Source organism: Rhinatrema bivittatum, chromosome 5 (assembly GCF_901001135.1).
Source record: "Rhinatrema bivittatum chromosome 5, aRhiBiv1.1, whole genome shotgun sequence".
NCBI lineage: Eukaryota > Metazoa > Chordata > Amphibia > Gymnophiona > Rhinatrematidae > Rhinatrema > Rhinatrema bivittatum.
Genome location: NC_042619.1, coordinates 350,578,144 through 350,603,851, shown reverse-complemented (window position 1 = coordinate 350,603,851; position 25,708 = coordinate 350,578,144). Strand labels below are relative to the sequence as shown.

General features: G+C 46.8%; 1 protein-coding gene across 7 annotated transcripts in view; it reads right to left on the bottom strand.

Moving 5' to 3' along the window:
• Positions 1-25,708, bottom strand: part of LIMS1 (LIM zinc finger domain containing 1) — a 214,515-nt gene that overhangs the window by 26,115 nt on the left and 162,692 nt on the right. For all 7 annotated transcript variants that reach the window (XM_029604587.1, XM_029604585.1, XM_029604584.1 and 4 more), the window contains 3 exons: positions 18,173-18,332; positions 9,388-9,454; positions 3,051-3,171 (listed from right to left, as the gene is read on the bottom strand). In XM_029604587.1, the coding sequence (XP_029460447.1) occupies positions 3,051-3,171; positions 9,388-9,454; positions 18,173-18,328 (344 nt within the window). In that variant the 5' untranslated portion in view covers positions 18,329-18,332. The remainder of the gene's footprint in view (positions 1-3,050; positions 3,172-9,387; positions 9,455-18,172; positions 18,333-25,708) is intronic.

The window sequence follows — 25,708 nt, the reverse complement described above, 5'->3', positions numbered from 1 at the left end:
TGAAGGGGTGGGGAAATGTTTTGGGGTGAGATATATAGAGGAGCTCAGTTTTGGCAGCATTAAGTGCTACCTAGCTATTAAACAAAATAAATAAACTAAGATCACAATTCTCCACCTGCTTACCAACAAAACAGCCTGAAGATAAATCTGGTCAAATGAAATGGACCTTGTTTGACCCAGTATCTAAATTCAAAGTATCTGTCCCTGCAGGTATGCACTAAGTTATACAACGAATGCTCCAGCTTTTCTTTCCTTCCCCTCGATATTCCCACTGGAAAATGGAAGGAGCGAAGAACACATGGAGGCAGATTGCTAGACTGCGGGGGTAAGGACAAGCCGCTAGATTGTATATCTCAGCCCCAAACGAATAACTCACTGCCGATTCCAGTAGAGCGTTATCCACTGAGATAGAGCCCTCTGCGTGCTTGGAACAGCTGAACTGAGAGCGAATTCCCAAGGGAAGAAATCCAAAAAAGACTCCACTAAGACACAGGAAGCCAGGCTGCCGCAAGTGCAACCCCTGTCAAACAGGATTTCTTCACCAGCTTGGAAACCCTAAGGGTACCAGGCCAGGGTCAATGTGAGGTGAGAGAGGCTGAGGCCCTGTACAGTGCGTGTGTGTGTGTGTGTGTGTGTGTGTGTATGAGAGCGAGTTAGATTCTGTGTGTGAGAGTGAGTTGACAGACTGTGAGTGGGAGTGAGAGCCTGAATGTTTGGAGAGACAGCATGTGAGAACCTCTGTGTGTGTGAGAGACAGCATGTGACAGTGAGAGCCTGTGTGTGTGTGTGTGTGTGTGTGTGAGAGTAAGACAGCATGTGAAAGAGAGACAGTGTGTATGTATATATGACAGAGAGTATGTGAATGAGAGCTGTTTGTGCATGAGACAGCATGCGAGTGAGCGAGCCTGTGCCTATATGTGTAGGTGTGTGTGAGAGAGAGTGTGTGTGTGTGTGTGTGAGAGAGAGAGAGAGAAAGCATGTGAGAATGAGAACATGAGTGTGTGTTTGAGAGAAGAAGGGAAGCAGTCAGATAGAGAAAAAATTTTAAAAAAAAGACCCTGTATAAGGAATTGGCAAAAGACCAAGAAAGGGAAGGAGAAAAAAAAAGCCTGTGACCAACCGATTAGAAAACTAAGATCAGACAGCAAAGGTAAAAAAAAAAAAAATTTACTTTTTAGTGATTGGCACATGTAATCTTTGGTAATGTGCAAGAGTGGCACTTTCTCTATGCAGATCTCACAATGTACGAGATCAGCATGGAGGAACTGGAAGCCCACGGGGCCTGCACAGAGGAGGAATCAGAACGGGCTTCAGTGTCAGTAGCAGCAATCGGCGCCTCCCCAATAGCCACACGGCAGCAGTGACAGTGGCAGCAGAGGAACGAGAGGGGGGGGGGCTGCCTTCAGTGTGTATGTGTGTGTAGGAACGGGAGTCTGCCTGGGGGTGTATGTGTGTGAATGCATGGGTGCCTGCCTGGGGGTCTGTGTGGTGTGAGAATGAATGTGTGCATGCCTGGGGGAAGTGGGAGGGGGGGGGGCGGTACAAGATTGAATTGGAGCCTGCCTGGGGATCTGCGCATGTGTGTATATGAGAATGACTGGGAGCTTGCCTGGGTGTGTGTGTTTGTGAGGGAGCCAGTGAGAGTGAATGTGTGTGTATGTATGAGAGAATCCAGAGGTGGGGGGGGGGGGGAGAGAGAGAGGGTCTTAGAGCCTGACAGCGTGTTTGTCTCTGTGTGTGAGAGAGAGAGAGAGGTTGTGGATGTATATAAGAGCATGTAAGTGTATGTGTGAGAAAGAATGGACATGCGAGTATGTGTGAGAGAGAGAGAGGATAAAGTTTGTGCACCCCTCTAATCCTCAACAATCTCAGGATGACTGGAAATCAAGAATTCCCAGGTATGGACAAGCAGGGGCTTTTTAAAATCCTTATTAGTTTTTAATTATTAGGAATTTATTTGATATAAGTCTGTTTTGAATTGGTGCTTGGGAAATTTTTAAAAAAATAGAAAAATTTTTATTAATTAAAATCATTTACATTTATCAGTAGTTTTAAATATTCTTTTATTAGTATGGTTTTTACTATTATAACTGATGCTTTATGTTTCTTGATTTTATTGTTTTATGAGGGATGGTGGCTCTGTTTTTCCATTGTTAATACACAGAGTCTGGCTTCTTGGGGTTTCCCATTTCAGTTTTGTCTAATTTGTGCTCCTTTATTTTGTATTCTGTATTTGGTTGAGGGTCTGTCTCTGCTCTGTGTGTGTGACCATGATGAGAGATTATGCTTAGCATAGGGATCTATTAGCAATCTGGTTTGTTTTGTTTCCTCAGTAGGTGGTGTATTGGTATTCTAGGACCCAGTGTAATATTTACCCTTGCTTTTTCACAGGTAGGGTTATTGTTGTTTGAGTCCTTGGTGTTATTACTGTTATGTTATGATGGGATTGCAGTATAGATTTTGAGTGTCTTTTTTGCGGGGTTTTATGTTAGTTCACAATGTGCCTGGCAGTGGAAGGGGTTTGTGCTGCTGTTACTGTGAGGTAACACCAGAATTTGAAAATATCTTTTAGTATGATGAGCTGTAAGGGAAACATCCAAGCTCCATTGTTTGGGGGAATTTCAGTGGATGCACAGAGTTACAGAACTGGAGGTGCAGGATTTATATTGACATTCTGTCCCTTCCTATATATTCCAGACTTCACTCTCATAGCCATATAGAATTAGTTGAATGAGGCTATCAAATAATTATATAGTGTGAAACTGGCCAGCTTTTTAAAATTACGGACAGGACCCTTTGGGCTTTCTTATTAAGACTTTTTTTATAGCCAGTTTTAAAGCAGGGGGTGCCATGAGAAAATGTCAATTTTTCTGTCTAGAGACGCCCACAGATTTTTCTGTGACCTAAGCATTAGTACAAGAAGGATGGGGGAGGGACCCTCGGTACGCCTTTGAGCATTGCCTCCTATCAATATACGTCTAAAGACTTTTCACAACACACACACATCACTGCTCTCACACTCTGTGAAAACTGTCTCAAGACCTACCTACCTGCCAGCGTTCTTGACAAATCCTATGTCTGCAAGTATTTGTTGACAGAGATCACAACAAAAACATTCGGGATGCCAGCTATTATTCATTGCTTTAATAACACGACCAATGATAAATTCACCTGTGAAAAAAAAAAAAAAAGAATATCAACTTCTTTTTAAAAATCCACGGTGCAATGCATGATATGACTGAGAAAATAAGAGAGTCAGGGCGTAGACTGAAAAACAGGAAAGGGCAAAGATATAAAACGCAAAAGAGAAAAAGTCTCAAACAAAACCTGAGAGTGCCACTAAATAAGCTCTCAGCCAATCAGCTACATAAGGCACATCCTACGTAGATTAAAGGGTCTTCCTCCAAATGAGGCTACAGTTGCAGGTTATACATTGCCCTTAAAGTCCTTCATGCAAAATCACGAATCCTTATCGCCTACCATATAATGAATGAGAAAACATCTAACTTTTCATTGCCAAGATACCTGATGAATTTATTTTCAGTTCTGAGTCACAAAAAAAAAAAAGACTTCCTGGTGCACAAGTGAGCACCTGTAACCCTTTGAGATCTCACATGAGAGTACTGTATTTGCTGAGAAAATACCCATGTTCATGTACGTCTGCCCTACATCTAGAGTCGCACAGTTGGTCTTTCTTATTTAGAAAACAGCTCTAAAAGGAGGAGGATCATATTCGCTAAGGCTAGTCAAGCTGGCTTCACATAGTCACATGCCAGGCTTCAAGACGTGAGAGCCTCAGGACTCCAGATTAGCTCATCATCCCGACCGATGACAAGCCAAGAGCGCACTGTAGTTACTCTCCCCCCTCTCCCTCCATCCATCGCCGTTCTTCCTATGCACTCACCTCCTTGCATGGAAGAAGAAAAGCAAGAGGGGAGGCAATACGTATATACAGAGTACGTGTGGAGAACAGAAAAGAAGCACATCATGTGGAGCTAGGAAAACAAGACGGCAGGGAAGGGGAAGAAGAAAAAGGGAGAGCAAGAAGTTTCAGCCCACACTAATGCCGGTCTACAGTTCAGGATGTGTGCATGCATCCATGATCTGCCAATGTGCAGATCCAAAAATACCCCCACAGCTCCTGTCAAAATCCTTACGTCTCCCCCATCATGTCCTGAATATTTTGTGTGCACAAGACACCAAACACATTATTAAGAGAGGAAAGAGAAACACATAAACATATATAAAAATACACTTGTGGTGACTTGTCTGCTGGCAGCTGGTGAAGAGCGCACAATGCGTGTGCCCACCAGCCATAAAATTTGCCCACCAAAGCCGCTTAAAACAAAAGCCCCCCTGATCCCCCGGCCTCTTCCCACCACGGTCCTTAACCCCATCAAGGGCTCCTGCCCAGCTGCAGCTACACCACTGAATATAGCCGGCTATCATAAAGATAGCAGAATATGTTTATCCAGCTAATTTTATGGTTCCTCTAAGGCATGACCTGCAGTTGGTCAATAAGTTATCCAACCAATTCTGAAAGTTAGCCGGATAACTTAGCCACCTAACTTAACTTTTCTCAGGAATGCCCACGGAACACTCCCACGTATTCCAGCTAAATTTTAGATGGAGAAGTAGGGGAAATATTGAAAATAGTTGCTTACCTGTAACGGGTGTTCTCCCAGGACAGCAGGATGTTAGTCCTCACGAAACCCGCCCGCCACCCCGGGAAGTTGGGTTCGATTACGTTTGCTTATTTTATGTTTTTGCTCGTGCTTTTTTGCTGTAAAACGAGACTGAAGGGGGACCCCGTGTGGCCACAGGGTTGGTGGCATGCTGGGCATGCTCAGTGTGCCAGTCAAAATTCTAGAAACTTTGACAAAAATATTCCGTGACAGGGCTCCATCTGATGATGTCACCCATCTGTGAGGACTACATTCTGCTGTCCTGGGAGAAATGACTACTTACCTGATTATTTCCTTTTCTTTAGTATAGACAGGTGGATCCAGAGCAAGTGGGTTATGCACCTCTACCAGCAGATTGAGATGGAGCAAAGCTGACATCATAATTATATACACCCTTGCAGTGACATCCACCCGCCAGTATACTCTGCAAAAGCCAACTGTGGACAGATTAATAATACTTCAGATAACCATTCCAGTACTAAGCCAACAGGAAACACTGAGCTCAGTCAAGGATGGGATTAACACTTACTAGTAACCCCTGGAAACATGCAGCCATGCAGGAGGACAATAGCACAACCCAGCAGCTAAGGGCAGAAAGGTGGATCCACCTGTCCTTATTAAAGAAAAGGAAATTATCAGGTAAGTAGTAATTTCTCATTTCTTAGCGTTTAGGCAGGTAGATCCAGAACGAGTGGGATGTACCAAAGCTACTCCAAAACAGGGCAGGAGGCTGCCTGTGGTACAGTCAAAACCACACGTGCAAAGGCTACGTCCTCCCGGGCCTGCACATCCAGACGATAATACCTGGAAAAGGTGTGCAAGGATGACCACATTGCAGCTCGGCAAATGTTGGCGGGAGACAACAATCTAACCTCCACCCATGACACTGCCTGAGCCCTAGTGGAATGAATCCTAACCTGTCTAGGCAATGGCTGAACAGCATCCACATACATGGTCATGACTACCTCCTTAATCCAGCGAGCTCTTGTAACCCGCAAAGATGGCTCACCCTGTTTACTTCCACCATGGAGGACAAACAGGAGATTCTGTCTTCCTGAGAGGTTTAGAAATCTCCAGATACCTTACGATATCCTGACATCCAAGGTTCCCAAGGTGATATTCCTCTGCATCTCTCCTCCTATCCAGAGATGGGAAATAGACTGATTCAAGTGAAAGTCCAAGACCACGTTTGGCAAAAAAGATGGAGCAGTACGCAGCTGTATCGCCCGTGGAGTCACTCAAAGGAATGGCTCCAGGCAAGACAAGGCCTGCAGCTCGGATATTCTACGCTCAGAATAAATTGCCTCAAGAAATACAGTTTTCAAGGTCAATAATTGCAAGGAAAGATTATGCATTGATCAAAAAGTAGGGCCCGCTAAGAAATCCATAACCTGATTAAGATTCCACAAGGCCACCGGTAACCGCAAGGGACGATGTAGATGTTTCACTCCTTTCAAGAAATGGGCCACATCTTGATGAGCCGACAAGGGTCCACCATTTACCTGACCCCTGAAATAGGCAAAAGCCGTCACCTGTACCTTTAAGGAATTAAGGGCCAACCCTTTATTCACTCCATCCTGCAAAAATTCCAAAATAAGCAGGATCTTAACCGAATGAGAAACAACCTCTTGATCACACCAAGCTTCAACACTTGCCAGACTCGCACATAGACTAAGGAAGTGGAGAACTTTCTTGCTTCCAGTAAGGTGATAATCACCACAGAAGAATATCCACACTTCAGCAATCGAGCCCTCTCAAGGGCCATACCGTAAAACAAAATCAAGTCGGATCTTAATTAAGAACAGGCCCCTGCCGCAACAGATCGCTGTGCCCTGGAAGCCAAAAGGGAGACTCCACTAGGAGCCTTCGCAGATCTGCATACCATGGGTCTCCTGGGCCAATCTGCTACCACCAGAAGCACCAACCTCCCTGTAACTCTCGATCTTCCGAATCACCTTGCCCAACATGGGCCACGGAGGAAGGCATACAGTAGCTTGCCCTCTGGTGACTCCTGCACGAGGGCACCGATACCCAAGGACTTTGGATCTCTCCTGCGACTGAAGAAACAAAAAACATTTGTAATGCAAGAAGTTGCTAGTAGGTCCAGAAACAGAAGGCTCCAGTGGTCCACTACCAGTGGAAACGCCTCATTTGACAAATCCCATTCTCCTGGATCCAGACTCTGTCTGCTGAGAAAGTACGCTTTTACATTGTCTTTTCCTGCAATGTGCGAGGCTGAGATCTCCTGAAGATGCACTTCTGCTCATTCCATAAGATGGGCTATTTCTTGAGACACTTGCTGGCTCTTCGTTCCTCCCTGCCGACTGATGTAAGCCACTGTTGTTGCATTGTCCAACATTATTCGGACCGCTCAACCCTGCAATCGATCGCTGAACTGCAAGCATTCCAACTGGACTGCAGAGGCTTCCAGCCAATTGATACTCCAAAGAGACTATTCTGCATTCCAGCACCCTTATGCTGCCAGCTCCTGGCAGTGAGTTCCCCAACCCTAGAGGCCTGCATCTGTCGTGAGTACTAGCCAGTCCGGTGAGGATAAGGAAACCCCTTTTCTCAGATGATCCACTGTTAACCACCACTGCAGGTGTGTGCAGACCTCCATCAGCAGATAAAGCCAAATTGAATAGTCCTGAGATTGTGGGTTTCAACAAGACAGCAGAGTGCGCTGAAGAGGATGCTTATGTGCCCTCACCCATGGCACCACTTCCAGGGTCACCACCATCAATCTGAGCATCTGAATATAGGATGTATTGGGGCATGTTGGGCGTATTGTGTTCATTAACAGATGCACCTGCATCATTACCTTCTGAATACGGCAGGAACACCCTGCCCTATTTTGTGTTGAACCAAACACCGAGATACTCTAGCGATTGGGAAGGCTGAAGACTGCTTTCAACCAGGTTCACCACACAACCGAGCTCCTATAACAAGGAGATCACTTTATGTGACACCAGGAGGCTCTCTTACAGAGTCTTGGCCTGAATCAGCCAATCGTCCAAGTATGGGTGGACCAGAATCCTGTTCTCTCTCAACTCTGCCGCCATTGCGACCATAATCTTGGTAAAAGTTTTGGGTGCCATGGCCAAGCCAAAAGATAGTGCTCAAAACTGATGACAACAGCCCAAAACCATGAAGCACAGAAATCATTGATGCTCTAGCTGGATAGTGATATGCAGATATGCCTCAGACAAATCTAAGGACATCAGAACCTGCTCTAACTGTACAGCCATTATCACTGAGCGCAAGGTTTCTATGTGAAAACGAGTCACCCACAAACGTCAATTGACCCCCTTGACATCTAGGATGGGGTTAAAAGAGCCCTTCTTCTTGGGTACAATGAAATAAATGGAATATCGGCCTGTATATTCCTGAGACGAAGGCACTGGAACCACAGCCCTCAGACTGAGGAGCCTTGACAATGCACACTCCACTGCTTGCCTTTTTTGTGGGAAGTGGCAAGGAGATACCATGAATACATCCCAAGGAACACTGCAAAACTCCAGGGCATATCCATCTCGTATCACCTCCAGGTCCTACTGGTCTGACGTGATTTTGACCCACCTCTGATAAAAGAGAGTGAGGCGTCCCCCATCTCCTATTCCTGGTTGTGGGTCGGCACACCTTCATTGGGAGGCTCAGGAGGTTCCACTATCTAAGTTTGTGCCTCATCTGGGCTGTCTGGAACAAAAGCACTGAGACCTACTAAAAGGTCGATTCGTCTGAAAAACCACTCCTCTGCAGGGTCGAAAACGCTTAGAATGGCCTCTCATGCTAAAAGAACGCAGCATCTGCTTCTTATCCTCTGGCAATTGAGGGAGCTGGGACTTGCCCCATTTATTGGCCATTTTCTCCAAACTCAAAGAAGAGCCAGCCTTTACAGGGTAACTTCGTAAGGTCAGACTTTGAGGTTGCATTGGCCGACCAATTTCTTAGCCTTAACTGACGTCTGGCTGCTACCACTGAAGCCACCCTCTAGCTGAGATGCAGACCAAATCGCAGCCCGCATCTGTCAAAAAGGTAGCTGCTGGTTTCATTACTGCCCTGGAATTCACACCAAGTTCATTGACCTCCTGAGAGAGAAAAAGAAAACAACAGCAAGCCACCAGTGCATCCTTCAAGGCCTCTACGGGAACAATAATTGATGGTACACACAAGCGCATCCACTTTTGGAAAGCATTTGTTTTCTCGCAGCTGGCTCCAGTGGGTACAGTCCTTCCAAGACTCGTCCCCCTTTAAAATTTGCATAAAGCCTCATGAAAATTGCAGATTGGATGGAAAAACAACATATATGTATTCATGGAATACATGATTCCTCCTAATATGATGCTCTTGGACCTCTATAATGTGTCCTGAAAATCCAGAGTGGATCCGATGCAAAAAAACCCCCCCAAAAAAACCCCCAAAAAACAAAAGTTTGAAATGAGGAAGAAAGAGACAGAACAGACTTGGAGAAAGTCAAGAATTAAACAAGAAATTAAAAAAAAGTTTGAAAAAGAGTTTATTTTAATTTGGCTGTTAGAGCAAAGCCAGGTTCCTTAACACAGCTCTGGTTTGGCTCACCTATCACATTTTTCTGGCATTCCCAGCTCTGCCAAGCAGGCACTTTAACAAAGGGTTTAAACTGAAATGCCTCATTACTGTCGCATCAGCAGATATCGGACTTTTTAAAAAAAAAAAAACTTACCACACTGATGGCAACAAGGGGCAAAAAGCATTTGGAAATCATGTTCACAATACTTCCTTCCCTCAAACTGCAAAAGAAAAAGAAAAAGATTAGCATAAAGTAAGTTGAATACACGGCATCATTACAAATGTTTATCCTTTACTTTTATTAGAAACCTTTCTGGAACGTTTATCACTAAAGTCATAGATATGTCATATGGTAATGGGACATTGTGTTGTTTTGACATCCTTGATTAAAGTTGGGAAAAACAAACCAGAACCCCAGAGTTGCTTATCTGCAACATGTTCTCTGAAGGCAGCCGTGTACCAGTCACATATGAGTGATGTCATCTGATGCGCCAAAATGGAGTCTTTCAACTAAGGGTTGACCTGAAATAGGCTCCCTTCTCAATAACCGCCATAAAACACTATTCACACTGATGTGTAACCCTGACAAGAGTCTAGGCTCTTTGATAGGCAGGAAGTAATTAAGCAGTTTTTGTGTGGCACAGAAATTAGGATCTTGAGCCTTGCTGTCACACCAGATAGCAAAACTCCTCTATTTGCAATCATAAGACCTTCTAGAAGCACCTAAAACACCGAATCAGAGGGGAACAGAAGCGGATTGGTTACCATGCAATTAGCACTCTCTTATTTTGAAGGTTCCTTTAACATCCATGCAGTCATGGGAGAAAAAAAAGCCATGAAAACAGCAAGAAACTATGTGAATTCTCACAAAGCTTATGCCAAGCTAAGAAGCAGTATGTGATATGGATGGTGGTGTTTTCCTAGCACAAATCTAAGACTGAGCTAGAGACACATCCAAGCCACAGGAAGTATGTGTACGGACTTCCTTCAAACCCAGATAACATAGCTAGTCTTCCTGGTCTTGTAGGGACATTATGGACAAAACAGCAGGGTCAATGAAAGTGACCTCATTGCAGTTCCTCAGGGGTGCCTGTCTCCCTCCCAAGCACACCTGCAATCTGTGAGGCCAGCAATGGAGCTCTCCTGGGCCTGCTTCATCTCTGGTTTGAGCCGGCCGACATACAGGATGTCCTCAGGCCAAACCAAGTATTTGCCGGTCATCTGTTTAGTAAGATTTACTGACCGTCTCTTTGAAAATATACTTTCACTGAAAGTACATACAGATAGTTAAGTTATATGAAAACGTAGTTAGAAACAGACAACTATGGGAGAAGCAACATTCTGAGAAATGATGAAATTTCACTTATTTACACTTATTTGATCCTATTTACACAAACGTAATTGAATTGCAGAAAGTATACAGAAAACAGGCTTGGTATGTGCAAGTTGTGATTGGTTACTCTTGTCACTGAATGGTTGATTAAACTGATTCCTGAAAAAGGGGTAGTTATTGTTTTGATAACGTATTTCAGGTAGTGAATTCCAGAAGGAGGAAGTTATCCTCAGAAAGCTCTATGATGAGTGTCATTAAGTTTTCTTTCTTTTCGTGATGGAAAACTATGGAGGTTCCTTGAGATGACCTTAGGGGTCTGGTAGGAAGGTAGCGCGTTAGTTTGCTCTTCAACTAGACTAGCCCATTTCTCTTTAAGCCTTTGACTGTTCGGCACAGGTTTTTAAATATGATTCTTCAAAGAACTGGGAGCCAGTGTAGTTTTCATAGACTGGTGTGATACGGTTGCTATCTAGAAGGCGTGCTGCGGTATTAGCTGAAGCTTGTGGAATCCCTTCATATAATGTGTTGCAGTAGTCCAGCCAAAATGTTATCATGGCATGGACTACTATGGTTAGATTCATCTTCTCAACATATGGTGCCGACGGCCCTTTGCCCTCACTATGTCACTGGGGTCGACCAATGGCAGCGGTAGCCCCTATGACATAGTAAGGGCAAAGGGCCGTCGGCTGCCAGTAATCAAAATGGCATCGACGGCCCTTTGCCCTTACTATGTCACAGGGGCTACCGCCACCATTGGTCGACCCCAGTGACATAGTGAGGGCAAAGGGCCGTCGGCTCCATTTTGACTACTGGCAGCCGACAGCCCAAGTCCAGGAGATCGCTCCCGGACCCCCGCTGGACCACCAGGGACTTTTGGCAGGTCTTGGGGGATGTCAGGAGGGTGGGGGTTTTTGTTAGATTTTTACTTTTTTATTAAAGATTTGTCTGCGAGCCAGATACAGCCATCAAAAGAGCCATATCTGGCTCCCGAGCCATAGGTTCCTGACCCCTGGTCTAGCAGGATCCCAAAGTAACAAACCTGAAATTTCAAGGTGAGTTCACAGTTCCCAAAAGGAATTTGCCTTTTATATCCACAGAAATTCTGTTTTACCTTGGTTTAAGCATAGTTTGTTATAAGAGGCCCAGTTTTGGATGACTGCAAGGGATACAGATAATTTCTTCACAGTTGTTTGTAAATCTGGTTCTCTGGTTATGTCAGTGTAGATGTAGAATTTTAGGTTCAAGGATTGAATCAGTTGGGTTAGTGGCTTGAAGTAAATGTTGAAAAGAATAAGCAACAGAATAGATCCTTGTGTTACCCACAGGTTAGGGTCCAGTGTGAGAAGGTGGTTGTGATGAATTTAATGGACTGCAGCCTGTCCGATAAGGAGGATTTGAATCAGGTCAGAATCCCACTGCCAACGCCTGTTTCTTCTAGTTCTGATAAGATAACAAGTGGTCAACCATGTCAAAAGCAGCCAGGAAATCTAGAAGTACCAGTACTGAAGTGAGGCACTTGTCACAGTTTTTGTGGAAATCACATACTATGGATGCATGTGCTGTTTCTGTCCCATAGCCAGGTAGGCTTCCATCCAGTCAACCAGTTGGCTGCAAAAGCCTGTTCCACTAATTTTCCCAGGAATGAGATTTTACACACTGGATGCTAGTTTTCCAGCTTGTCCTGGTCAAAGTTGATCTTTTTCAGCAGGGGGCATACTACTGCTTTTTCAGTGTTGTTGGGATCAGGCCTTCTGAGAGGGAAGAGATGACAATTTTGGGTATCCATCCTATAAAGCCTTTGTATGCCAACTTCACTAAGCTTGATGAGCAGGGTCTAGGGTGCAGGTTGTCAGTCACATCTCTTGTAATATCCTTCAGAGATGTTCTTTTGTTATAGGGCTAAAAAGAGTTCCATTCAACTGATCTATGGGAGAGTAGGATTACATTTCCTGCTCATGAGGAGGTGGACTTTGTGGGTTGTTCTGGAGAGTCTGGAATTCCTTGATTTTGCTTTTGAAGTAGGAGGCAGAGTCTTCTCTGGTTAGTGCTGATTGGGTGGGTTTGGTTCTTTTGTGATGAGGTTGTTTATTATTTGTAAAAAAAAAAAAAAAAAAAAAAGGTTTGGTTGAATCTGCTGCCTGCTCAATAGCTTGGGAGAAATATTGTTTTTTGGCAGTTATTATAGTCCAAAGATAAGTTGAAACATGGGAACTACATTTTGGCTTGTCTTCCTCAAGATATCATTTGTGCTATCTTTTTTCTAGTTTGTGTCCAAGTCGTTTGAGATTCTGTAGTTCTGAGGTGTACCAAGGAGCTTGTTTGTGTGTAAGGCACTGCATTTTTTTTCAGCAGTGCAATGCCTTGCTCAACATCATTTAAAACATACACTGGAGGTGACATCTTGGTCTGCAGTGATCCATGAGTGAATTACCTTTTGCACTGATGGGTTGACTCTTGGGGCCCCAGAGACCATTGTTACTGAGGGCATAGAGAGATTTCCCTCTCCGATGTTGTTCAGCTCTGACTCAATGCGCTTGGTAACAACACTGATTCTTGATATTAAAAGATCTATGTTGGAGCCATGATTCTTGGCACTCTGAGTAGAATCAAGCTTGCTGATGCTAGTCATGTAACACTCTTCATGTGCTTAGCAATTACCTTTGCTACTTGCTTGCAAAGTTCCTCCTCAGAGGAGGGAAGAGTCAAGGGAATTCAACAAGAGGGCTGGCCTTCTTCAGAGTATTTCGAAGAGTGCTGAAAACTTGAAATTGGACCTCTGGAGACTATTGTGGCATGTGCTCAGGATGGTAAGTAAAGCTTTTTACTCAAGGTGCAGCTGCTTTGGGGGTCAGAGAGCACTTTCCATTATTCTTCTGCTCTTGGAGAAGTGTAAAGGAAATTGGGATTGATGGTCCTTATTCTTTGATGGACCCTTGGCACCTTTTCTCCTTGGCTTCATGCTCAAGCAATCTGAGCCCAATCAAAATGTATTTTGATCTCTGGGCCAACCTTTCAGCTTCATCACTAAAGGAGTCTATGTTCCCTTTGGCAACTCCTTGCCTCCAGCGGTCAGTGCAGTTCTGTGGTCCTTATGCATCAATATCATCTTTGGTGCCGGCTCAGAGGAGACAATCATTGTGTTGCAGATCCTGGCATCCTCCTAGAGAAGATACTGCAGTAATAGGCATGATCCTTGCCCAGTCACCTATGGCAGGTCTTGTGATTGGAAATGGACATCTTGTGTCCATATTCTGGACACTTCTTGAAGCTACTGGTCTTTTCTGCCACTGTCAGAAAAATGAGGATGCAAAATCTAAAAAAGATTTTTCTTGGTTAAGATGACTAAAGAGAAAAAAGGGGACAGTTATTAGAGGGCCTGTCAGAAAACACTGAAAAATTGGCAGACAAGGCTGTCAAAAAATAAACTTGAAAATTGTCAAAAGAGTTGACCAATGAGTAATAGGAAAAATTTAAAAAAACCTCATTAAGGCAAAAGGACTCTAGGGATTTTTTTCTCTGAAAAGCTAATGCACTGAAAAAAACAGCTGCTGACAGGTGAAACACGTATGACATCTATCATAGAAAACAATGCATTAAGGCACGCAGCGTGAACGCAGGGACATGGGAACTACCACAAATGCCCAGAGAGATCTTTAAGTTTTTACCTGAAATTCTGGAAACATGTTATTATTCCTGTGCTATTCAATTATATCACTCATGTGTGCGACTCAATGAACACTGCTTTCCTTCAGTGAAAAAATAATCTAGGATAGGTGCACTTTGGCTGTAGAAATATTCAAAGAATGGTTACCAGTGGGTTGAAGTTAATCTGGGTAAACCTGTCAAGTGGAATTCTACTGGTGTGGGGGAGAGGGAAGAGAGGAAATAGGCACTATTAAATATTTTCATTAATATGGATAATGACTTAAGAGAATACAATTATAACATTTACTGATATCAAATTAAAGGTTGCTGCAAACATATTAGGGAACAGGATTAGAATTCAAAATTGTGTCATATTGGAGCCATGCATTAAAATTTGTTCAACTGATTTGCTGATGCTTCTCTCTCTCTCTCTCTCTCTTATATTGGAGACATGATTAGAAATAGATTGGATGAAATTCAACAAGGACAGATGCAAGGTAGAATTCCATTAAGGAAGGCGAAATCAGTAAATACAGAACGGGAATGTCTGGCTAAGAAGTATTACTGCAGAAAAGGATCTGGAGATTATTCTACATCACACGCTGAACATAAGTCAGCAATTTAGTAAAGTTATAAAAAGGCTAACATCTTACTAGGATATATTAACATAAGTATTACATGTAAATGAAGCAATTCTTCCACTCTACTCAACATCTGTAAGGACTTTGTTGGTGTACTATCTACAGTAAGGTGACCTGCAAATCATGTGTAATAGATGTATATACTGCTCACATTACATCAACAATTTAAGGATGCCTTTGATAGGAATTTTAATGGTATGCATACGTTTCTGCTGAAAACTAGACAAAAATAGCCAAATCATTTTGCACTTTTCCCTGATCTGCAGGATGCTGTAAGTCATTGAACCTGTATTCTTATGCAATGATTCTCTGATAGCAAAGCACAATATGAAAATAATCTTAAAGGGCACATCTTATCCCTTATACATGCCCAGTTCTAATGTCTGGTCAAGGGAGATAGACATTTATGGATGGGGAGTTTTCTTGTATACTGGCTTTAGGTTCTGGCTCTAAATCTAGTGGCCCCGTTCATCTTTGTGCTAGAAGCCTTAGCAGATTTGTGACATCAACTCTTCCTCCGAGCTAGGATTTCCCCTTTAATATTATTATTCTATTGCCAGATTTACATCTCTAACATTTTTCTTTCTGGAACAAGTTGGAGCAGTTTATGGGAGGATTAATATTTTTCTCTTGCTTTTTTTTATGTTAGCCGGTTGCTGTGGGGAAGGATGATCATCAGGAAATAGTAAAGTGCAAGACAGATCAGAAAGGTTCCATAAAAACATTTCCTACTAGCAAGAGTGTCTACATACTCCTGGAACAATTTCAATTTAGTTCCTGTCAGTATAAATCACTACAAATTTTGAGTTTATCGGCAAACTTTGAAATACATACAAACATAAAAAGCCAGAATTGGAAAGGGACCTCAAGAAGTCATTAATTCATCCTTTGCCTTCAGGCAGAAGCCACTGTAGTTAAATCATCTCAGATAGATATTTATATAATCAACTCTTATAAACTTCCAATGAGGAAGATTCCACTGCCTACCTAGGTAATTTGTTCCAGCACTTAACAATACTAATAATTAGAGAGCACTTCTTAATGACTCTAATCTAAACCTCCTCTGTTACAATTTAAGCTTATTGAGGCCAATTTTCAGAGTTAACCTCTCAATATCCAGGCTGTGAGTGACAGAGACTGGAGGTTGAGATGCCATAGCCTGCCTTAGTCTTGAGTGAGGGAATAACATGGACTGTTACAGCCATGTGGCCTAACAGCCTCAACATGTGCCGAGCTGACACCTGCTAGCTCTGTTGAATCACCGCTAACCATGGACGTCAAGGTGACCGCCCTGGACTGTGGTAGGAAGGCTTTTGCCTGAGCTGTATCTAGTAGGGCTCCTATGAAGCTGAATTGAGGTGATGGTCTGAGATGGGACTTCGGGTAGTTGATGACGAACCCTAGTGACTCCAACACCCAGATGGTCAAGCGCATGGACAGAATTGTTCCTGCCTGAGATGTGCTCTTGACCAGCCAATTGTCCAGGTAAGGGAAAACATGCACTCCCAGCCTGCGGAGGTGCACCCCCACCACAGCCAGGCATTTTGTGAAGACACATAGGGCTGATACGAGCTCTTAGGGCAACACTCTGTACTGGAAGTGCTGTTTTCCCACCACAAAATTGAGATGCTTCCTGTGATTTGGGAAGATCTCAATGTGAGTATACACATCATTCAGATCGAGGGAGCATAGCCAGTCCCCTTTTTGCAAGAGGGTGCCCAGGGAAACCATCTTTAATTTTTCTCTTTTTAGAAATTTGTTCAAGGCCTTCAGGTCTAGGATGGGATGGAGTACCCCCTGTTCTCTTTGGAATCGGGAAGTACCGGGAGTAGAATCCCTGCTCTCTTTGCCTTGGTGGGACAGGTTTGACTGCTCTGGCCATTAAAAGGGTGGAGAGCTCCCGTATCAGTACCTCCTGATGCACTACTGGCCCCCAAAATGGGCATGGAGGACACCCAATAGGTTTAATCGGTACCCTTGACAGACGATGGACAGAACTGGTCCGAGGTTAAACTGGGCCACTGATTCGCAAAGAACCGTAGCCTGCTTCGGACCAGGGGATCCAGCATCTCAGGTACAGGTGGCTGGCTTATGCTTCCTACGATGCTGTCAAAACCCCATCCCAGGATTTGACTGGGGTGCCGGCTAGGGCTTGAGAGCTCTCTGCTGCCTGGAAAGGGCCTCAGGAGCTTACCCTCTGTGAATGGGAGCGAAGGGCTGAAGGATAGTACTTCCTCTGGTGGTAGAAAGACTTCCTTTGACCCTGTCTTGTCAACCTCCTAGCTGGGGAGGGTGGGTCTCAAGCGCTGCCGGAGATTTTTTGGAGTGTCTCCTGGTGGTCCTGCAAATGGGCTACCACATCCCTCACCTTATCTCTGAAAAGATTCTCTACAGAGATTCTGTAGACGTGCAGCCAGGAGCTATAGCAAAGGGGCCTCCTGAGGCCTGTGTGTGTGTGCTGACCGGTCCTGCGGTGCCCCTCACCTCATACACGTTTCCGCAGTAATAGAAATTATCCAGGATGAATTAGCCATTACGTGTGGGTGACATCATCTGCAGGGCCAGTCAGGAGACTGTAAGAGGGGGACCCCCCATGCTGAATTTCTTGGTTTCACTTATCGCTGCTGTTACTGAGAGCAGACACCGCAATGTACATGCGAGGGGGGAGATACCACAAGAGAGGAGTATTTGAGCAGGGCGGCCATCGGTGGCTGGGGGGGAGCATTTCTCTCCACACCCCGTTTACTCAGTTCCTTGTTGGGTCAGTCTGGCTGAGAGGCACCGACCACGGTTCCCCCCCCTCTGGAACCCAGCACCAGTGAGTTCCTGCACCGGTCATGAAATGTGGCTGGACTCCTCCGCTCTGAAGCGCGTACGTCGCACCCGTAGCATCCCAAGCCCGGGAAGCAGGGAGGCATTTGAGAATGGAAGCTGGGTCTCCTGCGCGGCAGCACCTACCCAACACTGCCGCTGAATCAGAAGGCCGGCCCCCACAGCCTTATTTAAGAAAAGAAAAAGCATACATGCGGAAATACACCGCAATTCACTAACTGCTATTTCATGAAAACCCTTCTGGAACACGGAAAATATCTTTACCCAACCTTGCGGAGAATCTTTTTTTATACTGCATAGCAATCCAAGACTTCTACATTTCCAAGTTCAAAATAATGCATTTTCTTTGAAGTCACATATAATCGACCCCATTTTTCCATAGACACTAGGAAAGGTGAAGCACTACTGAATCTGGCAGAGGGGGCACGCTCTGTACTTGGAAGTATTTAGAAGGCAGAGCTGTGCCTCTCTGGTTCTGACCCACTCACCTCGTAGAAGAGCCCTTCCGGGAACTGCTGGAAGCACTGGGCGCACACAAAGCACATTTCGTGGTACAGCTCGCCGTTGCTATTCACGATCTTCTCAGCGGGTGCGAAGCCCGCCCGGCAGCGCTCGCACATGGCGTTAGCCAGAGCATTCGCCATGTTGCTGTAAAGAAAGGAAATAAAAAATCTTTAGCCGCGTTCCCTGTGACCAAGGGACCACAAGTAAAACTGCAGAACAAAAGCTACAACCAAGTTCAGTTCAAATCAGTTTTGTCTCTCTTAAAAATAAGGGAAATTATTAATAATTCTTTGATTACTACAATTAACTCAGAGATAGAGAATCATGAAAAAGAATAGTGCAAATGGAAAATATGCCACAGAATATTGTTAAGTCAGATTTGGCTTTGGAAAAAAAAATGGAGAAATTAGAAAATACTATGAGAATATTAAATTTAAGGATCATACATTTCCCGGTTATCAGAAGTATTGCACCTCTCGAGTTATTTAAAACATATATGACACAGGTATTGAAAATACCCGATTACTCATTTACCTGTATGTACAAAGACTTATTATTTGCCTCAAAGAAAAGATCAAGGAGAAGGAGAGAGAAGGAATACTCTGGACATTTCTGAACTGTTGGAATTATCTATTGATTCTGAAATTCGAGAAAGGAAATCCACGTTGGCCTCTTTTGCCTTCATTACAGACCGCAATCATGTCTTAAAAACTGTTTCTTCAAAACAGGCTGGCCACATTTTACGATGCACAAATTTGGATACATCCTGACGTGGTAAAATCTACGCAAATTCGCAGAAAGGAATTTCTATCTACGAGGGAGAGGGTTCTAGGTTTGGGGTCCCGATAGGTCCTAAAATATCCAAGCAAATGTTGTGTTAGATATTTGGATAATAATTACGTGTTTTTTGAACCTGAACAGCTCAGGGATTTTTTTGACCGGCCACTCACATAGAACCCCCAAAGAGGAATCGACATGAATGAAGTAAAGGACTTGTCGGATATTTGTAATGTATTTTCTTAATTCGCTCTTTTTTTTTCCCTTTGCCCCCCATATTTCTTATATTTAGGCACAACTATTCTGAAATGTTTATAATTTATGGTTAGACACAATATACTGAAATGTAATGTTTCCTACATACATTACATGTGCCGTGTTCTAATTTGAAAGATTACATGTAATAATGTGAAAATTTGAAAATTAAAAATAAGGGACATTATAAATGCCTGGGATGAACCTAACCAGTGCAACAGTGCTGCATAACACTGCCCCGTAACTAAAACTTAGTGGCTTCCAAAGATTTATCTAGATGTGATTAACCGAGTTTCTATTATCGAGGTAATTTGGTTAACAGCCCGCTTAACATGGCTTTGAAACTTCTCCCGCCAAATTTGCAATTACATCTGCTACTGTGCGTGTTGAAATTTTTCAATGAAATTTATGCACATAATTTGAAAATGAAAAAACACACACACACGCACACAACCCTTCCTCTCAGCCCCATCTCAGGAATGCCTCCACTCACTCCAAATAAACGTACGTACTATCTGGAGGTTTACATTTTTTTTCCAGAACTTAAATTCTGTTTGAGGGGCTGCTGAAGTAACAAGGCCAAAAAGTTGAAAATATTTTAAGAAACAGACACATCCTTGCAGTAAGCTTGGATGAAGAAAGACCGAGGGGCTTACAAAGTAGAGGACACACGTGGGGAACGCCTGCACGTGCTCGGTCAAGTCTTTACCGAACTTTCGGGGCCCACGCTGTACCGCGTGCTGGCTGCGGCACACCGTTAACCCGCAACTGGACGTGTGTCCATACCCTCCCGACGCAAAACGGGGGTCAGCGCGTCCAAAACACGCGTCCTGTCACGTGCATAGGTAACAGCGCTCTTCACATCTCCGTGTAAAAAAATATCGTGCGCCTCTCAAAAATAAACGCCAGCTCTGGAGCTGACGTTAAGTCTTGAGATACCCAAAAGGTGTACAGAAAAGCAGAAAATACTACTTTTCCGTACTTCTTCCCACTTACTATCGTGGCGATATTAAATCAGAGGAAAAAAAACTAGAAATGTCCCCCCCCCCCCCCCAAAAAAAAAACAAAACGTGCCGGTGGTCAGGTTAGAAAAATGGACGCTCAAACAAAACAGGCTTGGCTAATCCCGGCTGGAAATATTTTTTATTCCTTGGATTGGTGGACACAGTCCCCTGGTACTATGGACCCCCCCAGGTAGGACTGAATTTAATCCTATTTTCTTCACGACCTCTTAAGTGGACTCTTCATAAATATATATACATCGAACCACCAACACAAGTTTGTCCTCGACTAGATTTCTGGTTGTTATTTTTTGAAATGCCACACACTAAAAGGAAGGCGAAACTAAAGCCTTCAAGTGATGTGGCTGATACAGTTACTGGACAAAAACCTGTGCTGGATTGGCTAGACCCCTTAAATACCCCGTTAGGGCAGGCCGCTGGAGGGATAGCACTAGAACGGAGTGCCACCTCCCTGGCCACTGAAATATCATTGAGCCCCAGGGGCGCCGGCTCCTCCATCCCCACCTGAGAGAGGGGAGGGACTCTCCCCAGTAAACCCGAGTGGTTTATCAGAGGAAAATGCGAGCTCTGCGGATCTAAGAGTGGAATTGGAAAAACAAATTGAGAAATTGAACTCCATTGATCAGAAACAACAGGATGAAATACTAATGGGAACATCGGAAAACTTCACACAAATTTCCAGGGAATTTAGTACACCAAGAAATGTTGACTCTAGTAGCAATAAAGATAATATTGAAGTGATAATTAAAATGGATACTTTACCATGCATGCAGTGCCCTATCCCGGTTACCAGGGGTGTTGTGATCTTCTTGCACACATCCCGGTATCAGGGGATAGGGCACTGCATGCAGGAAGATCACAACACCCCTGGTATCCGGGATAGGGCACTGCATGCAGGAAGATCACAACACCCCTGGTATCAGGGATAGGGCACTGTGTGCAGGAAGATCACAACACCCCCGGTATCAGGGGATAGGGCACTGCATGCAGGAAGATCACAACACCCCTGGTATCCGGGATAGGGCACTGCATGCAGGAAGATCACAACACCCCTGGTATCAGGGATAGGGCACTGTGTGCAGGAAGATCACAACACCCCCGGTATCAGGGGATAGGGCACTGCATGCAGGAAGATCACAACACCCCCGGTATCAGGGATAGGGCACTGTGTGCAGGAAGATCACAACACCCCCGGTATCAGGGGATAGGGCACTGCATGCAGGAAGATCACAACACCCCTGGTATCCGGGATAGGGCACTGCATGCAGGAAGATCACAACACTCCTGGTATCAGGGGATAGGGCACTGCATGCAGGAAGATCACAACACCCCTGGTATCAGGGGATAGGACACTGCGTGCAGGAAGATCACAACACTCCTGGTATCAGGGGATAGGGCACTGTGTGCAGGAAGATCACAACACCCCTGGTATCAGGGGATAGGGCACTGCGTGCAGGAAGATCACAACACTCCTGGTATCAGGGGATAGGGCACTGTGTGCAGGAAGATCACAACACCCCTGGTATCAGGGGATAGGGCACTGCATGCAGGAAGATCACAACACTCCTGGTATCAGGGGATAGGGCACTGCGTGCAGGAAGATCACAACACCCCTGGTATCAGGGGATAGGGCACTGCATGCAGGAAGATCACAACACCCCTGGTATCCGGGATAGGGCACTGCATGCAGGAAGATCACAATACCCCGGAGGAGTGAGGGTCAGGCAGCTCCCCCCTGTCTGTGAAGCCAGCCTCTCACTAGTAATGCAGGGAGGGAGCTGTCTCAGACTTCACCATCCTCCCCCCCCCTCACCCACACACCATTCACTAGCTGGGACATGGGGGAAGTCAGGAGTGAGGGTCAGGCAGCTCCCCCTGTCTGTGAAGCCAGCCTCTCACTAGTAATGCAGGGAGGGAGCTGTCTCAGACTTCACCATCCTCCCCCCCCCCCCTCACCCACACACCATTCACTAGCTGGGACATGGGGGAAGTCAGGAGTGAGGGTCAGGCAGCTCCCCCCTGTCTGTGAAGCCAGCCTCTCACTAGTAATGCAGGGAGGGAGCTGTCTCAGACTTCACCATCCTCCCCCCCCCCTCACCCACACACCATTCACTAGCTGGGACATGGGGGAAGTCAGGAGTGAGGGTCAGGCAGCTCCCCCCTGTCTGTGAAGCCAGCCTCTCACTAGTAATGCAGGGAGGGAGCTGTCTCAGACTTCACCATCCTCCCCCCCCCCCCCTCACCCACACACCATTCACTAGCTGGGACATGGGGGAAGTCAGGAGTGAGGGTCAGGCAGCTCCCCCCTGTCTGTGAAGCCAGCCTCTCACTAGTAATGCAGGGAGGGAGCTGTCTCAGACTTCACCATCCTCCCCCCCCCCCCCACCCACACACCATTCACTAGCTGGGACATGGGGGAAGTCAGGAGTGAGGGACAGGCAGCTCCCCCCTGTCTGTGAAGCCAGCCTCTCACTAGTAATGCAGGGAGGGAGCTGTCTCAGACTTCACCATCCTCCCCCCCCCCCTCACCCACACACCATTCACTAGCTGGGACATGGGGGAAGTCAGGAGTGAGGGTCAGGCAGCTCCCCCCTGTCTGTGAAGCCAGCCTCTCACTAGTAATGCAGGGAGGGAGCTGTCTCACACTTCACCATCCTCCCCCCCCCCCCCCCTCACCCACACACCATTCACTAGCTGGGACATGGGGGAAGTCAGGAGTGAGGGTCAGGCAGCTCCCCCCTGTCTGCGAAGCCAGCCTCTCACTAGTAATGCAGGGAGGGAGCTGAGTCAGACTTCACCATCCTCCCCCCCGCCCCCTCACCCACACACCATTCACTAGCTGGGACATGGGGGAAGTCAGGAGTGAGGGTCAGGCAGCTCCCCCCTGTCTGTGAAGCCAGCCTCTCACTAGTAATGCAGGGAGGGAGCTGTCTCAGACTTCACCATCCTCCCCCCCGCCCCCTCACCCACACACCATTCACTAGCTGGGACATGGGGGAAGTCAGGAGTGAGGGTCAGGCAGCTCCCCCCTGTCTGTGAAGCCAGCCTCTCACTAGTAATGCAGGGAGGGAGCTGTCTCAGACTTCACCATCCTCCCCCCCCCCCCCCTCACCCACACACCATTCACTAGCTGGGACATGGGGGAAGTCAGGAGTGAGGGTCAGGCAGCTCCCCCCTGTCTGTGAAGCCAGCCTCTCACTAGTAATGCAGGGAGGGAGCTGTCTCAGACTTCACCATCCTCCCCCCCCCCCTCACCCACACACCATTCACTAGCTGGGGACATGGGGGAAGTCAGGAGTGAGGGTCAGGCAGATCCCCCTGTCTGTGAAGCCAGCCTCTCACTAGTAATGCAGGGAGGGAGCTGTCTCAGACTTCACCATCCTCCCCCCCCCCTCACCCACACACCATTCACTAGCTGGGACATGGGGGAAGGCAGGAGTGAGGGTCAGCCAGCTCCCCCCTGTCTGTGAAGCCAGCCTCTCACTAGTAATGCAGGGAGGGAGCTGTCTCAGACTTCACCATCCTCCCCCCCCCCTCACCCACACACCATTCACTAGCTGGGACATGGGGGAAGTCAGGAGTGAGGGTCAGGCAGCTCCCCCCTGTCTGTGAAGCCAGCCTCTCACTAGTAATGCAGGGAGGGAGCTGTCTCAGACTTCACCATCCTCCCCCCCCCCCCTCACCCACACACCATTCACTAGCTGGGACATGGGGGAAGTCAGGAGTGAGGGTCAGGCAGCTCCCCCCTGTCTGTGAAGCCAGCCTCTCACTAGTAATGCAGGGAGGGAGCTGTCTCAGACTTCACCATCCTCCTCCCCCCCCCCCCCCCTCACCCACACACCATTCACTAGCTGGGACATGGGGGAAATCAGGAGTGAGGGTCAGGCAGCTCCCCCCTGTCTGTGAAGCCAGCCTCTCACTAGTAATGCAGGGAGGGAGCTGTCTCAGACTTCACCATCCTCCCCCCCCCCCTCACCCACACACCATTCACTAGCTGGGACATGGGGGAAGTCAGGAGTGAGGGACAGGCAGCTCCCCCCTGTCTGTGAAGCCAGCCTCTCACTAGTAATGCAGGGAGGGAGCTGTCTCAGACTTCACCATCCTCCCCCCCCCCCCCCCTCACCCACACACCATTCACTAGCTGGGACATGGGGGAAGTCAGGAGTGAGGGTCAGGCAGCTCCCCCCTGTCTGTGAAGCCAGCCTCTCACTAGTAATGCAGGGAGGGAGCTGTCTCAGACTTCACCATCCTCCCCCCCCCCTCACCCACACACCATTCACTAGCTGGGACATGGGGGAAGTCAGGAGTGAGGGTCAGGCAGCTCCCCCCTGTCTGTGAAGCCAGCCTCTCACTAGTAATGCAGGGAGGGAGCTGTCTCAGACTTCACCATCCTCCTCCCTCCCCCCTCACCCACACACCATTCACTAGCTGGGACATGGGGGAAGTCAGGAGTGAGGGTCAGGCAGCTCCCCCCTGTCTGTGAAGCCAGCCTCTCACTAGTAATGCAGGGAGGGAGCTGTCTCAGACTTCACCATCCTCCCCCCCCCCCCCCTCACCCACACACCATTCACTAGCTGGGACATGGGGGAAGTCAGGAGTGAGGGTCAGGCAGCTCCCCCCTGTCTGTGAAGCCAGCCTCTCACTAGTAATGCAGGGAGGGAGCTGTCTCACACTTCACCATCCTCCCCCCCCCCCTCACCCACACACCATTCACTAGCTGGGACATGGGGGAAGTCAGGAGTGAGGGTCAGGCAGCTCCCCCCTGTCTGTGAAGCCAGTCCTCTCACTAGTAATGCAGGGAGGGAGCTGTCTCAGACTTCACCATCCTCCCCCCCCCTCACCCACACACCATTCACTAGCTGGGACATGGGGGAAGTCAGGAGTGAGGGTCAGGCAGCTCCCCCCTGTCTGTGAAGCCAGTCTCTCACTAGTAATGCAGGGAGGGAGCTGTCTCAGACTTCACCATCCTCCCCCCCCCCCCTCACCCACACACCATTCACTAGCTGGGACATGGGGGAAGTCAGGAGTGAGGGTCAGGCAGCTCCCCCCTGTCTGTGAAGCCAGTCCTCTCACTAGTAATGCAGGGAGGGAGCTGTCTCAGACTTCACCATCCTCCCCCCCCCCCCTCACCCACACACCATTCACTAGCTGGGACATGGGGGAAGTCAGGAGTGAGGGTCAGGCAGCTCCCCCCTGTCTGTGAAGCCAGCCTCTCACTAGTAATGCAGGGAGGGAGCTGTCTCAGACTTCACCATCCTCCCCCCCCCCTCACCCACACACCATTCACTAGCTGGGACATGGGGGAAGTCAGGAGTGAGGGTCAGGCAGCTCCCCCCTGTCTGTGAAGCCAGCCTCTCACTAGTAATGCAGGGAGGGAGCTGTCTCAGACTTCACCATCCTCCCCCCCCCTCACCCACACACCATTCACTAGCTGGGACATGGGGGAAGTCAGGAGTGAGGGTCAGG